We start from the raw sequence: 15,606 nt of genomic DNA, 5'->3' as shown, positions 1-15,606 counted from the left end.
CTTTTACTAACGTCAGAGAATTGATACTCATAGATAATGTTGCGTTTTTCTATTGTTTAGTGTAATAGCCAAACTTTTTCTTTTTTTTTCCTTCTTCTCGTTTGCAAAAACCTCTCCGGAACACACGAAAATTTCGATTTTCCTGCACAATGAGGGTACGCAAGTTCGAAACAGAACGCAAATTTATGAGGACTCAAAGAAAGTTGTAATGTTTTTGAGGCTTTCTTCCCGTGCCACAGCGGCGCCATCAACTTCGCTGAGGTCTCAACAGAATGAACTGATTTCTCCGGTGGGCCACACACTGAAGTCGAAAGAGGCGGGTTTGAAACTCTCGGGGGTCGGTGCCGGAGAATCGGACATACCGCCTACTTGTTTGCGTCAGGGGTTCATGATTGTAAAGTGAAACGATGATGATTGAGAGAGAAGAATGGATAGAGCACAGGCGGTTGGAACATGAGAAGATGGCGACTTGCGATATTTTTGTACACAAAAAAAGTGAACTAGGAGGCACGAAAACTGACATCTTGAGGAGCTGAGCATTTCGGCAAAGAAAAGATAAGTTGAGCAATGAAATTGAAAAACTATGAAAAAGAGTATTGAAGAGAAAAACCATATCCCGATGTTTCAACAAATATGTAAATATGTAAAACTCGAAAGTCTGTTCAATTAAATGTTAACCAAAAAAAATGGACATCACGTTTTATTAAAATGAATAAATAAAGAAGTTTAATTTATTTTAAAAATTAGGGGTTTTAATTCACAAGTACCGATGATTTAATTCCAAACCCATTTATGCATTGTATAATCCTTTACACACTACATCATTTTTTTTTTCAATTCTTTTTCAGCTGACTTTGTTCCAATGAAAAACTAAACTTTTGCAAAAATCGAACAAAAATGTCTGGATGAAAAAGACCGAACATTTCAACAATCAAATGCATTGTCAGAGATTCAAAAATCACATCGTCAAACCAACACCTGCTTGGTCTATGAGGTTTAGGCTTTTTAGTTGAATAATTTTGTATTTTGGAAAATCGAGTTGTGATTTGTATATCAGACTTTTTTTTTGATTCAGCACGTAGTCGAAAGTTTTTATTTGCTGTCACATGGTATTTGCAGCAAAGCTCTCAAATTATGTCGATGAGATTGAGAGACGATTCAAGAACATTTAAGTGCAATGTGAAGTATATTCTACTCTATAATTTTGCATTGAAACGTTGCTAAGATACGTGGCTACGTGGCGACGTTGAGTGCAAGGATACCTTCAATATAATTTTCCGCAGTCTTATTCGACATGACCATTTGCCACTTTCGTATTGTCGCATTTGTCAACCGTCACCTTCCCTCTCTCCTCAATTTTCCCCACAACACGAAGCATAAGTTTGAGAACTCGTGTTCACCTCTCCCAATCTGCCCAGCGCCCTTTCCTGTCGTCACTCTCTGTCCTCATCAGTAACTGTTATCTCTCACGTGTTCGCCAACCGCGCTCTAATAGCAACCATCCACTTCGCGCGTGCCCATATTTTTTGGTTTTCTTATCCTACAATCATCATATGTCTTTTCAGCAATGGCGTCGTGTTCAAACCCTCCAAACACTGGACAACGAGAACAAGCTCAACCAACTGATTATCCCGTCAACCCAGGTAAGTTACTTTGGAAAGGCGCATTGCAGGGGTCGAAATAGGATTCTAGCAGAATTTTTTCAGCACCGTTCATCTCTAACTGTGTATGCTGTTGGAAAAATTTCGATTCTTTCAAGATCGCCATCCTGAACGCAGCGGCCAGAGCTCGAGCAACGGGAAACATTCGTAAGACTTCTTCTCTTTTCTCTTTTGGACCACTTCTCTTATGGAAAGAATACCATAGTAACACGTAGATAAATGAAGTATGACAACCAAGCAACGATTTTTCTGAAAATATATCGTCGGTATCATAAGTGCTGTTTTATCTGTTTTTTAGATGAAATTATGCGAATTATTTTCTTTGAGAAAAAATTATTCTAAGCCTGAAGAAATTAATTATATTACGTCAGTTAATGGGCAAAAACAATGAAAATATTGAATTGTCTATTCTAAATTTTGTAGACAAAGTTTTCGATTTTTTTTATTTTGGGTTTTAAATACCTGCTACAGCGTTGCTACTATTTCTACAGTCTGTCAAAGTTGTATAAACTAAAAAAGTTGAACGAAACGCTATTTTTCAGGTTACGACAGTCGCATGACCGTCTACTCTCATCCGGCCACACTCCAATGTGTTGATTGTGAGGAAGGAGTCAAAAAGCGCTTCACCCAGCTCTTGAGTTCGATGGTAAGCTTCGAAATCGTTTGATGATGCCTACCAAGCAACAACTTCCAGTATAAAATCTCAAAGGATTCCGAGGGATACATCAATCTCGACTGCACTCAAACCGCTGCAATGTACTTGCTCAAAGGTACTTCGGTGATGACACATTTGATCCCTGTCGAGTATCAAACCGGCATCAAACTTCCCCGTCGTTAGAAGAATTTGGTAACCGCTCTGTTGATTGATTCCAGTTTTTATTATAATCTCAGTTTGCTTTTTTGTGAGGTTTCGTTTGAAAAGTTTACAATTTCTAATCGAGCTTTTCAAAATTTCAAACAAGATCGCTAATAGTGTCTGCAGTAAAAATATTGTTAAGTTGTCTTGTTTTGTATTTTGAATAAACTTTGTTTTGTTGCTTCATTTTTATGCGCTTTTGATGTATTTGGTTGAAGTTTTGACTAAACATCGGATTTGATTTAATATTTAAAAACTTCTAATTTTCTTCATACTATCATTGTATTAAACATTTTTGTTCTGAGATTATCTGAATGTGATATTTGAGAAAGAGAATGTAAGAAAAAATAAACAAAGAAGGAACCGTGGGGAACGCGAACTGGAGTATATTTCTTGTTTATTTTTGTCTACAATCAATGATAAGTGACTCCTCGCTGAGAGTGCAAATTTTGAATGTTTTGAGCCGTTTTTTGAGCCGTTTTAAGCCGTTCTCTGGCTAGTTTTACTGATTTTCAAATAGGTTCATCAGTTTTCGGACGTTCAGCCATCTTTATATAAAGACTTTTTGGAAGACACACTTTGTTGTGAGTATCTTTCGAACACTTTTTTGAAATTAAAATTAAAAATTGCTGCATCAAGAACATGTTTTTTAATAATTTTTATGTTATTTTTGATTTTCAAAATTATTGTTTGCACAAATGGACAAATCACTTCAAATTATTTAAATTTGAAAAATAAAACTTTTTTTTTCAACATGTCTGAAACATAACTAAACATAACAAGATGTCTAAAATTTTTACATCATTGACGTTTGAACTTTTTCCCGTCTAGCTTGTACCTGTTTCTTTTTGATTTTTTTTTACCCCGTCTCTTTTTAATAGTAAGTGCAAAACGAGTGTCCGCGCGCGTTGCCCATTTTTCTTTTTACAGCCTAAAAAAAATTAAAAAACAGTCTCAATATACCAAACTTTACCATTTAAAAATCCAGAATTTTCTAAATAAATAAATATACTTTTTTTTTTAAATTTTTCAGAAATTAAAAAAATGTCTTTTGAATTTCCGCAAAAATATATAAAAGTATTTATTAACGATCGAGCTCATACTGGACAACTCATATGTGGTAAATATAGTATAAGTAAGAATAATGAAAATTGAGAAGCGTAGATAAGACAAAAGCCATTATAATAGTAAAGGGCTATAAGAAATAAGAAAAATGAGATGAAATGAGGAGAAATAAGAAGAAAAATAAAGAATATCAAAAAACATTTTTCAGTTTGAATTAAAAAAGTGAGATGTGTGGAGGCCCTGTCGGATGCCTAAAAACAGTGGAACACGGGAAAAATGAATTAATGTACATAAGTTAAACAATTAACGATTGCTGTGGTTGCTGTGGTTGTGATTGCTGTGAACAGCCTAGTTGCGTTTTACAAGAGGAACATAGTTTGGGCTTCCAGCTTCTTCACGCTGTAAGTTGTTGGTTTTTGGTATTACGTTAAAAATTATTCATCCTCACCTTGTCCGACGGGCGTTTGTTGGCTCGTGGCTTGTATTGTGGCTCTTTGTACTTGGTAGATCAGAACGTGATGTTGTGACACTTCGCTTTCTGATCATTGTAAAGAGCAGCGCAATAAGGGCACTCCACGTGAGCCATGCTGCAGTTGACGTGCACATTCGCTGTGTTGCGTACTCCGGTTTCCATACATCTGATGCACATCCTACGTTTAAAGGCTTGCTCTCTGCGAGGTAGGAACCAAGAAAACTTGAGGCAGTTTTCAGTGGCATGGTTGTTTCTCTTGCACAAGTGGCAAAACTGAAATTGTAACTTTCTAGTTTCGTTTATCAACTTTTACACTGTTACCTTTGTGACCTGCTTGACCGCTGCTGATGATGGTGGAGTGACGTTAAGTGGAGCTGCTGCGGCTACACCTTGTGTGGCGACGTTGGCGTTGATGGTGGAAATTCCATTCGCTCGATGGATTTCATCCACCTTCGTAGCAATGACGTAGAGGATTCCACGCATCTCGTGTATCATCCCGTACACTTCATCAAGCTTTTCAGCATTGAGTGCTGTTGTTTCAATCTTGGAGACAGCGTTCTTGGTGTTGTTGACATCTTCTTTCACCGTATCCATATCAGTTAGAAGCTGTTTAACTGAATGGTTGATGTTGGCGATTTCGACCAGCAGATTCGAATCTAGAATTAGCGTTTTTAATGTGAGATAATTTAACTTTAATTACTAACATTTCAACTCGTCTGCCGAACCGCTATCGCTCTTGCTCAATGAAGTTTTTGGAGCTGGTTCCTTCGGCTTGGCGGGTGGAGTTGTTGGACTGACACTATTGTGTTTTTTCTTGGCCGGTTCTGTGACGTCGCTGTCATCATTAGTAGAGACGATGATTTCATCTCCAACTACATCCGATGGGCGTTGTCTCTCCGGCATTGGCTCCACCGCTGGCATGTTGGTGTCGGTGTGCTGTTGCTGTATATTGGCACTGTCGGCTGGCGCCTGATCGGCAGTTTCCTTTGGATGCATTTTCCTGTAATTAATTATTTTAGTTATGAACAGAACTTGCGTTCTACAATTTTACAAGTTTTAGTCGTACTACGACAAGATAGGTTAAGGTAATTTTTTTTTTCATCTTGCGGAGATAGGAAAAGAAAGAATTTTTCAAACAAAAAACGCTTCGAATCAAGAGGGCGAGTGTAAAAATAATTGCGATTTTTTTCCGTCAAGAAGAGTTGAAAAGCGAAAATAATGCGACAAAATTCTGAAAAAAGCCTAATTATCGGTAATTCAAAATTAATTTAGATTTACTTTACGGAAAAATTCTGAAAAATCGACAAACCTTATTTAGGAATCGGTCTGATGAATAGTAAAGCACTTACACATTATTGAGCAAGATTTACTATTATTATCGCATCGCAAGTTGTTAAACATACTCAAACGATGTTCATTTATTCACAAATCGCAATTTCTATTCGTTTCGTTGTTGAAACTCAAACAAAGTATATTTGTTGTACAATCCGTGTAAATTTCATAGCACTCCTTCTAATTTGAATTTTTGGGTGCTTTCTGAAATAGTTTTTCAGAGAAGTTTATATTCATTTTAATTGCAGAGGTTGAATAACTCTCAATTCATTATGTCAATTCATATCTTCGTTAATTGTTTACATTTATACAATACACATCGGATGTGAAAACACGTTTGATCCCCATAAGTGTCTAGGAACATTTTCATTTTGTCATCTTTCACATTTACAGTATCCAAAAGGACATGTGTATCAAAATAAACTTTATTCACATAATTTCTTGATTATTTCTCGAAGGAATTAACACAAGTTTGAGATCTCTCCGAAATTGATCCAAATTCCTAATTAACAGGATTTATATAGAAGATCTTAAAATTGTTGTTGTCATGGGATTATAGAAAAATATTGCATGTTATTGGAGAGAAGATATACAGTAGTAACACAGAAAACGGGATGTGTGATGAGATAAACTTCGAAAACCTGACACAAGCTTTGTTACTTTTCAAAGGGCCTCCGGCTCGCAGATAGCATATTATTTAAGTTTCAATCATTGTTGACTTTGAGTAGGCTCAGCAATTGGCTGAACTGGTCCTGGGGCTCCACCGTTGCTCTTCTTTCTGCGGCAGAACTTGCGATGAATCTGCCAGTGTCCTTGTTGGCATTCAACGCTGCAATAAGCAGTGTTCCAGCAGCAATGATAGATTGCCTGAAATATGATCATGATGTTTCAGGTCTAGCGTTATTAATACAGCACTGGAGCGCAAAAGAATTATTTTCATGCTCGAAAGAAAATTAGCTTACAAATAAGATATAGTACTATGAACATTGGTATCACGACTCAGACTGATGTTAGAGATTTTGAAATATCTGGCAACACTCTACATCTTTTAAATAGAGAACCCGTCTAAATCAAAAAATCATAAAATCATAAAATCTCACCTCGCTGTTGCATTGCCAGCACCACTGCTTCTTCTTAGCGACAGCAAGTTCCCTTTGGTGTTTTTCCGACAGCTTTTCAATCTCCTCCTTGAGATTCTCCGCGTGCTTCTTCTCCAGCTCTTCCTTTGTCTGGTCGAGCTCTATCTTGAACTGAACCAACAAATCGCGACGGACTCGCTCCTGATCTTCCATGAATTCTTGATGGAGCTAAAATATAGATTTCTAAAATTAAAACTTTGGGGTGGTTGACTTACTTTTTCAGTTAGAGCAACGAGAGATTTCTCGCGGCTATCGTGATAATCCGTGAGCCATTGACGCTGAAGGTCGACAATCATTCGACGCATTTTGTCATCCACGTACAAGTCGTCGAACTGTAAAGATGATTTTTTTTAATTTTTTCCCGGTGAAAAATTTTAGTGAAAGTTGTTCTGTTATATTTTTCAAAAAAAAAAGCTCTTACCGTATTTGTTCCGTTTCCATTTTCCCCATTAACTTTTGGCGATGGTCCAGCTTCAGCTTCTTCCGACATTTCTGTAAATAACTGTGTTTCTCTGGAAAAAAATTAAATCAACTAATCAAAAATAAAAACTCTCGTCAGCACCGATATAAAAAAGAAAATAACAAAAGCGTTTAAAACCCCTCAACTCCACGCAGATACAACGATGCTCCGGAATTACGGCACTCTTGGTTTACACCAGTCTGAGCAGACGGCCGTCTGCTGTCTCGAGGTAATATTCAAATGACGACCGTAGAGAGATAGCGGAGAGGTAAAGCAAAAGAGAGAGCAGAGAGAAAGGAAATGGCAGATAATGAGCCCATGAGGCGAGTCGATATGTGGTCATGAGCCGGAGGGCGTTGCGCAGTCTAATGAAAGGATAAAGAAGAGATTATTGAGAGATGGAAGGTTCTGGTCACCTGCTCACAGACTACATTTTTTGAACAGAATGCGTTGTGACGTATCTGACTTTTTGATTTACAAAACAAAGGAAGAATTTGAATTTGTGTTTGACGCACTTAAATAAATTTCCGGGTGGATATGGAAAATTTGAGAATGAATATTTGAAAAAGAAAATCAAGAAAAAATGAGTTTTTTGAAAACGTATTCTTAGAAATTTTTCTTATAATTATAAGCCTTGTTGCTGTGCGACACAGGAAAAAATTAAAATTTTAACAAAAAACTTAAACTGGGAAAATGTTTTATTACATTTTGGAAACAAAACTGAAATCTCAAAAGATTGCCCCAAAAGCTCAGATACCCTTGGTTACGTCGTAGTTAATCATAAAATTTTTATGATTCTCGTAGGCTGAAATGGTGTATTATTGAAGCTTGAAGGGCTTCGCAAAACGGGAAATGAGATTTTGTGACTAACGGAAATTAGAGCCCAGCTAGCCGAAAATTTTGAAAAATTGAATATCAAGAGAAATATGTGGAAATTCTTGTTGGAAATTTTTAGGGATAAATATTGTTTTTTAAAACAATATTCGTTTTTTACGCACCAAATAGAAAAACAGAAGGAATGTGACAGAAATGTACAGAGAGGGTTGACTGACTTTGATTATCTTCTGGTATTTTTCCAGTTTTGCAAAGATATCTTAAGAAAACAGTATTAAAATGATTTCCAGAAGTTTCAGCGTTTTAGTAACTTTTATTAAGCAAACCTGTTAGTCGCAGAAAATCTGTCATCACACGTGATCGATGATATCTTTTTTTGTGTTCGATATCCTCAACCACGAATGCTGACTGAACACGTCTGCGAGATTTTCAAAAATATCCAGAATAAATTTTGAAGTAAGCATTGAATATCGTATATTTTCCTTCCAACGCGGCAATAGATGAGGGCGGCGGTGCACATAAAAATATCGCAAAGATGAGAACCATAAAATATTGGCGCTGCAGTTTTTTTGCAATTCGTTCTCTTTTCTTGACGCCCAAATTTGTTGGATCCTATGAAACAAAACGAAGGGTAGTAATGGGTGATAATGTACAGTTCAGTTCTACAGTTCAGAGCTCGGAAAATTCGGCAAATATCGTTTTTTAATATTTGCCGTGCTTAACAAACTAGGAAAATGTGATAATTTTTTATGTCTTTTTTATGTGAGCATTTTTTCGACTGTGGATTGCAGTTGACTAGACAATTAACTAAGTTAACTAAGTTAACTAGACTATAATTGACTTCCGAAGATACTCAAGTCGGTTGGGACAATCAGTTTTTTCTGCACTGATCTGCTTGATGTATCCTAATCGGCTTCATCTTTATCTGAGTAGGTGTGCTGCAAATTTGCCGTTTGCCGGGCTCGGCAAATTTCAAAAAAGTAGATTTGCGGAACTTTCCGAGCTCGGCTAATTATGTTAGGCCGGATCGATTTTACATGACTCATTTCCGTTGTTATCAATTTTTCTATCTGCTGAACAGGTTAACAACCATATGATAAGACGCGTAATGTGCCTATGTAATCATTTATTAAAAACAGTTTTTTGTGTACGAAAAAATTTCAAATAGAGGTGCCTGATTTTTACAAGCTGGATAAAACAGATAGTTCAAAAGTGGTATGATGTATGATGACAACGTTTATAGAATGACTTACATTGTTAGATAATTCATAAAATACTAAACTTTTTGTTTTGTTAGAAAAATGTCTTTATACGTTTAATTTCCAGAATATTTCCTGCACTTTGTGTGCTTGCCTTTTTTGCATACAATTAATTTGCTCACTGTTCACGAGTGCAAGGGACTCATGCGATACGTTTTCTTATGTTTCTCTGTGTCTCTCGTTTCACTCAATTTCTCGCACTACGTTACTCCGCTCTTCCACCCTGCTCGCAGTTTATTTGAACCATTTTCCTGATGTCATGTGTTTTGCATGACTAATTCCGCATAAACATACGTTTTTCTTGTAAATTAATAGATTAAATTATAAAATATTTTTCAGGATGGGTACTAATCAATCAAAACGACATCCACGATTTCAGTCATGCACATGGGATGAATTTTTGGCCGATATTAAGGAAATGAACCGAAAGTATGTTTTTTTGTTAGAGTCAAATTTGGTTGCAATATTTATAATTCATAATTTGAAAAATCAAATATAATTTCCAAATGTTTTAATTTCCTTAATCTTTTTGAAAATACCACTATTTTTTTTATACAGCAACAATTAAAAATTTATAAATAAAAAGGCTTTCCTTAGCGGTGTTCGAAAAATAATTTGGACATAAAGTGTGAAACAATCTTTTCGCAACATTTTTTGAAGTGTTTGCTTATGAACCCTGCACCAAAGATCGGATTCCTCGGAAGTTTCCCAAACATTACGAAATATGGCGTCACGACCTTAACTAACATTTTATTCGTTCAGTTATCGCAGTCTTCTTGTCGAAAACGAGGAGTACTTGGCCTTCGCTCTCCGGAACATTGACTATCAGCGTGAAGGATATGAAAACTGGAAGTCAGAGATTAAAATTCTCTGCTGCAAGGTGAGTAGTTTCATTGTACAAATCGAACATTGAAAAAATAAATTTTCAGGTTAATCAAATGTCGAAGCAAGTGTTAAACTACAAGGAGCTGACGTTTCGCGAGTTTCTCTCCACATATGATCTACATAAGCTGATGATCACCAACAAGGAAAGCCGTAAAAGAAGCGTGGATCCCATGTCGACTAGTCAATTCATTTTGACTCAAACGTAAGTTACACGAAGAAAAAAGTATACACTGATATCGTTATATTTGGAAAGAAAATGTATTTTAATTAAGACTGTTTCGTTAGTAAATTTTAACCTTAAAATTTTTCACAGGTCACTTCAACTTTTTTTTGCAGATCGGATGTCGAGGGTAACTGCGTGATTTGTATGGAAAACATCAACGATGTAAGTTTTCAATTTCGTATTCAAAATTAATTCATTAGTGGGTCCGTACATTTTGTATTTTGGAATCTAAAACCTTGGTAGTGCTCCTCATATTTAAAAACTTTTCTTCTACTGGTTCATTAACATGAGTTTGAGAAAATATCGATCAAGATTTCGAAATGAACAATTATGAAATCCCAAACTTGTTTACTTTGGATAATTTTAAGGCATTTTTCCGCAAATTTTTATCTGTGGATTCATATCGGTAAACTCATTTGAGCTCAAGGAATATTTCCAAAGTTCCAGTTCTCATAAAGAACATATTTGAATAAAAAACTGTAAATAGTAGATACGGAGTATTGAAAAATAAAAATAAAGATATTTTATTTATTTTTCAGTTGCTTCTCCCGTGCCTCCACGCCTTTTGCATCCGATGCATCGCCAACGAAATGGAATACCGCCACGATTTCTCATGCCCGATTTGCAAGACAAAGATCAGAAACCCCATCGAATCATCTTGGGAGGTGCCAGATGCTCCAGACCAGGCTGAAGTGAACGAGTATTTGAAGGAAATCGCCCGTGAAACTTGATCTAAACTATATTCAACTAGCTCCAAATCTCTCTCGCCTCCGCTCACTTTTCCTGTCTGATTTTTCTCACATTTCTCATTCGTTGTTTCTTGGAAAACGTTATTTTTATTTATTCCATTTATAAGTTCAAAACTTACCATAACTCCATTAACGGTTCATTGTTCATTCTCAGCCTTAGCCATTTTTTTTCCTTCTTTCTCGGTTTCGATGTGCGCCTAGCGGTTTCTTGTGAGTAGCTCACAGTCGAATATTTTTTTAGTGGGGGCAGTGCAAATTAGTTTTTTAACTGGTGTTTGGTAATTTCTGGGCACTAATGGTAGAAATTATTTTTGCACTGCCGCACTTCTCAGGTCCAAATTCCAAATGTTTCAACTCATTTTTTTTGTATTCAAATGATGTATACTTTGTTACCATGTAAATATCTGAATAAAGCACGTTCAACCTTTTTAATTATTTCAATAATCAGTACTGCATGAATCCTATTTTGTTATTTGAAATTCTTGGACAACATTGAATTGGGTACTGAAAATGCTTGCCGTGTATTCTTAGATTTACAAAAGCTGGTTTATTTTTTGAAACTTAAACTTATTTAAATTTAAAACATTGAAAAGTTTGCTCAAAACTGCCTTAAAAATAGCAATTCAATTGTTAAAAAAAGAAACTGAACATACTCATCAGCAACATTTCTGTTTCAACTTTTTCCACTAAATCCATTTTGATAATGTTTTTTTGAATGGTTTGCAAAAAAAAGAAACCGAATGCGTTTTTTTTTGGAAAATCGGAATGTTAACCTGAATATGGAAAATTTATATGTAGATTTTTTAAATTTTTTAACACCGTGCAAGCATAATGGAAAAACTAAAAAAAAAAAAATTATTACATTCTTCGTTCAAATATACAATTATGTTTATTGAAGTATTCATATTTCTGTTGCATTGATAATTGGAGTTTATATGATTCACTTCCCAGCCAACTTCACTAGTGCCAAATATCCAAATGGAATACACCTAAATTTTCCACATTTTATAAAACATTCAATGATTTTATACAAACCTGCAATCGTGAATCGGAGAGTTAATTGCTATTGCGAAATCTCTGCATCCTCCCTTACATAGCCCAAACAGATCGTGACACTGGAGTCTTATCAGATCCCACCCGCAACCTGATGCCTTAAATTTTCTTCTTTTTAAACTGAAATCACTGAGAAAACTTACTTGAAAATTTTCTTTATCGTTTACGAGGCTCAAATAAGTCGCATGCTGCAAAGTTGAGCCACCTGCGGAAAAAGTTGATATCTCTGAAAATTGGTTGACATTTACCAAGAAAAACAAAAAAATGCCAAAAAACTGTGAACAGTTATTCACCTCCATGTTGTCGTTCTTTTTCGTTTTCAACTTTTTCAGTTTTTAAAAAGTTCAAAGAATTTCCGGTCTCACGTTTTGGAATAGCAATCACATCTGGAAGAAGTGTTGGGTTGTGTGGAGATGAGATTAGTGCCTGGTTTTGCTGTTGTTGTTGCTGTTGCTGTTGCAAACTGAGAAGATTTCTAGATTGTTGAAGTTGCTGGAACTGTAGTTGCTGTTGAAATGGTGAATAAGACGGAAGAAAAGAGCTGATCTCATTGCTGTCTGATGCGGGAATGTTGATAGCAGCGAACCCTGAAACGTGGATGCAGAGTGGAAATTTTTTTTGCTGATTTTTATTCTTTTTTTTGGTGTGAAATTGCTGCTCATGGTAAAATATATAAATTCGCAAAGACCAAGAACATTGTTCTGAGCTTTTGATTGAAATATAGCAAAAGTCCAGTAGCCTACCTGCAAATTGCCATGGAGCTTCTGCTTCAAAGAATTGTGCATTGAAGTATTCCAAAGTGAGAACAAAAACAAGTAAAAAGCCAAACATCAAGGAAAACACGCACGGTGAGAAGTTTGGCCATGTCCTCAGATTCAGCTCAAGTGGAGTGTAATTAGTTCTATGGTTTGTTGTGACCTTATTCTGTAGACAGGGAAAGAAACAAGACACAGTATGGAATTTGAAATGTTCTAAATTTATTGGCAAGACATACAAAAAGTCGATTGCGAAATATTTAATGTTAAAAAATAAGGAATTAGCGCCGTGTTCCGTCCTCGAAGAAGATTCCTCCGTCGATGGCGCAGTACTTGGGGCAGATTCCCTTTTCTCCTTCGCCTCCAGCTTTTCCTGGTGGTCCTGCTGTTCCTGGGTTTCCGTCTGGTCCTGGAGCTCCAGCTGGTCCTGGTGGTCCTGGTGGTCCGGCAGCTCCTGGGGCAGCGGTTGGACTGGCTCCATCTGGTCCCGGTGGTCCAGCAGGTCCTGGTGGTCCGGCTGGTCCCGGTGCTGCTGGCTCTGGATAGGTGCTCTCTCCAGCTGGCCCATCTGGTCCTGGAGTTCCGGCGGCTCCGTCGTTTCCTGCAGGCCCTGCAGGTCCTGATGGTCCTGGTGGTCCTGGTGGGGATGGTGCGGCTGGTGAACCGGCTTCTCCGTCTGGTCCTGCTGGTCCAGCTGGTCCGTCTGGTCCTGGTGGTCCTGGTGGTCCTGCTGGGCATGGCTTGCATGGCGGTGGAGTCTTGGCTTCGCATGGAACAGCTGCTCCTTTTCCTGGTGCACCCGGGTTTCCTGGTGCTCCTGGCTTTCCTGGTTTTCCAGGCTTTCCAGGGTTACCAGCAACTCCTGGTGGACCTGGATTGCAGCATCCTTCACATTGACCGCCGCTTGAAGCACCAGCACCAGCGTCGGCTCCTCCTCCCGAAGTGTATCCAGCCTGTCTTGCAGTTCTGTTCACTGTGATTTCGTGAACCTCATTGTTGATTTCGGCCCACATATCTTGCACAGAAGTCTGAAAAGGTTTAATATAAAATGTTTAGTTAAAGAGACCGTCGATTCACCTTGCAGTACAAAGAATCTTTTTTAAGTTGAGTCTTCGTGTTTTGCACATAAGAGAATATGAGCGGAAGAACCAAGCATAGTGAAACAGCAGCGGTGATTGAAAATCCGACAGCTGAGTACGCAATAAGACGATAAGCTTTTAGACGAAGATCAGTTGGACACTCCATTATATTTTTAGAGCCACAGCACCCCAATTGAATGATTTATTATTAATTCGCAAGGCTTTTATACTATTCACTGTCTTATGAATTTCTTAATTGAATGCTAGCAAACTGGTAGTTCGATCAAGATAAATAGATGGTTTGAATAGATTCGGTTTATTTAGAGAATAGTTACACCTTATGAATCAGATTGAATAAATAATGCCAATAGATTGTGAATCAGTATTATACTTTATGAATTTATTCTTAAAATTTCAAACGGACGACATTTTTTATAAATATGAGAAAACACATTTCTAGCGCTGAACAGTGCCATCTTCGAAAAATACTCCTCCATCCATGGCACAATACTTTGGACAAACACCCTTTTCTCCATGTCTTCTTGATCCACCACTTTGCCCTGGAACTCCAGGATTACCGTCGCTTCCTGGTCTTCCTGGTGGTCCTGGTGGTCCTGGCAGTCCTGGCGGGCCAAAGCCATTTGCTCCATTTTGTGCATCCAAGCCTGGTGGCCCCATTAGTCCAGGAGGACCCATTGGGCCTGGTGCAGCAAACCCGACGATTCCGCCCAGCACCGATTGTCCAGGACTTCCTGGTTGCCCTGCCAAACCGTGGTTACCAGGCTGCCCGGGCGGTCCTGGTGGTCCTAGAGGTCCTGGTAGTACGTTTGACATTGACTGACCTGGTGGCCCCATTCCACCGGGCAGGCCGGGCTGTCCGTTCAGACCTGGAGGGCCTGGGGGTCCCTGTGGACATTGTTGACACTGTGATTGAGTTCTAGGTTGGCAAGGCGATGCGCCTAGTCCGGGCATTCCTGGCATCCCGTGACCACCTGGTCTTCCTGGTCGACCTGGTTTTCCTGGGTGGCCAGATGGACCGGGAGGACCTGGATTGCAGCATCCCATGCAGGTTCCTCCTTCTGACGCAACAACAATTCCGCTGCGTGGTGGGCTTCTCCAACCATTATTCTTCTTTTTCTGGGATCTATACCCAGTATTATAGCCGCGGGGTTTAATATTGCTTCCTCTTCCAACAGCGTAACCAGTGTTACCTTCACCTCTAGTAACAGTGTAAGCTTCGCGAATTGTTCGATTGTGGACGATGTCGACATCTTCGGTCATATCAAACCAGATTTCGTTTATAGACTTCTGAAAATATTATACTCTTAATTGCCGCAAACTTCTATGTAAAATGACAATTATGTTTTGCTAGGAAGAACTTCAATTACTAAAATGTTCAGGTATACACTACTAAAAACTATTTCAGCACAAAACATTACTAATGCTTAGTTTATCACTCACCTTGCAATATGCTCCTTCTCTGCTAATAGTCATCATTCCATTTTGTGCATGCTCGTAAATCAACGGTAGTGTTACACAAAGAAACGCTGTAGCTATTACTGAGCTTCCAACGACAGAGTACGCCACAAATTTGAAAATTCGTAATTTTAAATCTACACAGGACTCCATGAAAATTGAAGAAAATACAATGTTAACGCTCTCGCATGGTTTAGTATATATAGCCCGAGGAATACAAAAGAAATGATCAATGAATGTGTTAGGCGGTATACTCAATTAATGTCGTTTGCTGCGAATCCATCGGTTACGGTTTGTTATGCCAATCT

The 15,606-nt window shown here is 37.9% G+C and overlaps 7 protein-coding genes and 1 non-coding gene across 9 annotated transcripts; 2 read left to right on the top strand and 6 right to left on the bottom strand.

The window, feature by feature from the left end:
• The first annotated feature begins 1,559 nt into the window (after positions 1–1,559).
• Positions 1,560–3,263, top strand: F54B11.8 (Yippee domain-containing protein). Its single transcript, NM_001373558.4, has 4 exons — positions 1,560–1,643; positions 1,707–1,808; positions 2,204–2,307; positions 2,356–3,263. The coding sequence occupies exons 1-4, from the start codon at positions 1,568–1,570 to the stop codon at positions 2,497–2,499; spliced, it is 426 nt and encodes a 141-aa protein (NP_001359569.1). The 5' UTR covers positions 1,560–1,567; the 3' UTR covers positions 2,500–3,263.
• Positions 3,264–3,951: 688 nt separating this feature from the next.
• Positions 3,952–5,050, bottom strand: F54B11.7 (CCHC-type domain-containing protein; the record flags this gene model as incomplete). The annotated part of the gene is made up of 4 exons (NM_077877.2): positions 3,952–3,981; positions 4,031–4,327; positions 4,376–4,710; positions 4,759–5,050. The coding sequence occupies 3 exons, from the start codon at positions 5,048–5,050 to the stop codon at positions 4,091–4,093; spliced, it is 864 nt and encodes a 287-aa protein (NP_510278.1). The 3' UTR covers positions 3,952–3,981; positions 4,031–4,090.
• A 748-nt stretch (positions 5,051–5,798) lies between these two features.
• On the bottom strand, positions 5,799–7,037 carry bra-1 (MYND-type domain-containing protein). Its single transcript, NM_077876.6, has 4 exons — positions 6,947–7,037; positions 6,741–6,857; positions 6,487–6,693; positions 5,799–6,253 (listed from the first exon to the last, which is right to left on the bottom strand). The coding sequence occupies exons 1-4, from the start codon at positions 7,013–7,015 to the stop codon at positions 6,095–6,097; spliced, it is 552 nt and encodes a 183-aa protein (NP_510277.1). The 5' UTR covers positions 7,016–7,037; the 3' UTR covers positions 5,799–6,094.
• Positions 7,038–8,145: 1,108 nt separating this feature from the next.
• On the bottom strand, positions 8,146–8,255 carry mir-392. The gene has a single exon (NR_002423.2). It is a non-coding gene; the product is annotated as a pre-microRNA mir-392 (primary transcript).
• Positions 8,256–9,417: 1,162 nt separating this feature from the next.
• F54B11.5 (RING-type domain-containing protein) lies at positions 9,418–11,365 on the top strand. Its single transcript, NM_077875.4, has 5 exons — positions 9,418–9,507; positions 9,841–9,958; positions 10,008–10,165; positions 10,300–10,348; positions 10,726–11,365. Exons 1-5 carry the CDS (start codon positions 9,419–9,421, stop codon positions 10,915–10,917), a joined length of 606 nt encoding a protein of 201 aa, NP_510276.1. The 5' UTR covers position 9,418; the 3' UTR covers positions 10,918–11,365.
• Positions 11,366–11,875: 510 nt separating this feature from the next.
• On the bottom strand, positions 11,876–12,819 carry pugs-3 (DB domain-containing protein; the record flags this gene model as incomplete). Of its 2 annotated transcripts, none has more annotated exons than NM_077874.5 (5): positions 11,876–11,924; positions 11,971–12,086; positions 12,132–12,214; positions 12,282–12,575; positions 12,732–12,819. In NM_077874.5, 5 exons carry the CDS (start codon positions 12,817–12,819, stop codon positions 11,876–11,878), a joined length of 630 nt encoding a protein of 209 aa, NP_510275.2. The 2 variants fall into 2 exon arrangements, with proteins under 2 accessions (NP_510275.2, NP_001420387.1); NM_001433451.1 differs by having other exon boundaries at positions 12,354–12,575.
• Positions 12,820–12,942: 123 nt separating this feature from the next.
• Positions 12,943–14,011, bottom strand: col-44 (Nematode cuticle collagen N-terminal domain-containing protein). Its single transcript, NM_077873.4, has 2 exons — positions 13,821–14,011; positions 12,943–13,771 (listed from the first exon to the last, which is right to left on the bottom strand). Exons 1-2 carry the CDS (start codon positions 13,986–13,988, stop codon positions 13,025–13,027), a joined length of 915 nt encoding a protein of 304 aa, NP_510274.1. The 5' UTR covers positions 13,989–14,011; the 3' UTR covers positions 12,943–13,024.
• A 267-nt stretch (positions 14,012–14,278) lies between these two features.
• col-9 (Nematode cuticle collagen N-terminal domain-containing protein) lies at positions 14,279–15,451 on the bottom strand (the record flags this gene model as incomplete). Its single annotated transcript, NM_077872.1, has 2 exons — positions 14,279–15,130; positions 15,284–15,451. The coding sequence occupies 2 exons, from the start codon at positions 15,449–15,451 to the stop codon at positions 14,279–14,281; spliced, it is 1,020 nt and encodes a 339-aa protein (NP_510273.1).
• Positions 15,452–15,606: the final 155 nt, after the last annotated feature.

The sequence above is a fragment of the Caenorhabditis elegans genome, chromosome X (genome assembly GCF_000002985.6).
Source record: "Caenorhabditis elegans chromosome X".
In the NCBI taxonomy this organism is placed as follows: Eukaryota; Metazoa; Nematoda; class Chromadorea; order Rhabditida; family Rhabditidae; genus Caenorhabditis; species Caenorhabditis elegans.
Note: the sequence above shows the minus strand (reverse complement) of the source record. Positions and strands in the feature narration are given on the sequence as shown.

Coding starts and splice junctions, on each gene's coding strand:
- bra-1 (NM_077876.6), bottom strand. CDS start 7,015: ATGTCGGAAGAAGCTGAAGCTGGACCATCGCCAAAAGTTAATGGGGAA. Junction 6,858..6,946: donor ATGGAAACGGAACAAATACG/GTAAGAGCTTTT, acceptor TCATCTTTACAG/TTCGACGACTTGTACGTGGA. Junction 6,694..6,740: donor TCGTTGCTCTAACTGAAAAA/GTAAGTCAACCA, acceptor TCTATATTTTAG/CTCCATCAAGAATTCATGGA.
- F54B11.8 (NM_001373558.4), top strand. CDS start 1,568: ATGGCGTCGTGTTCAAACCCTCCAAACACTGGACAACGAGAACAAGCT. Junction 1,644..1,706: donor TGATTATCCCGTCAACCCAG/GTAAGTTACTTT, acceptor GAATTTTTTCAG/CACCGTTCATCTCTAACTGT. Junction 1,809..2,203: donor TCGAGCAACGGGAAACATTC/GTAAGACTTCTT, acceptor GCTATTTTTCAG/GTTACGACAGTCGCATGACC.
- col-44 (NM_077873.4), bottom strand. CDS start 13,988: ATGGAGTGTCCAACTGATCTTCGTCTAAAAGCTTATCGTCTTATTGCG. Junction 13,772..13,820: donor AAGATTCTTTGTACTGCAAG/GTGAATCGACGG, acceptor AAACCTTTTCAG/ACTTCTGTGCAAGATATGTG.
- F54B11.5 (NM_077875.4), top strand. CDS start 9,419: ATGGGTACTAATCAATCAAAACGACATCCACGATTTCAGTCATGCACA. Junction 10,166..10,299: donor CAATTCATTTTGACTCAAAC/GTAAGTTACACG, acceptor TTTTTTTTGCAG/ATCGGATGTCGAGGGTAACT. Junction 10,349..10,725: donor GTATGGAAAACATCAACGAT/GTAAGTTTTCAA, acceptor TTTATTTTTCAG/TTGCTTCTCCCGTGCCTCCA.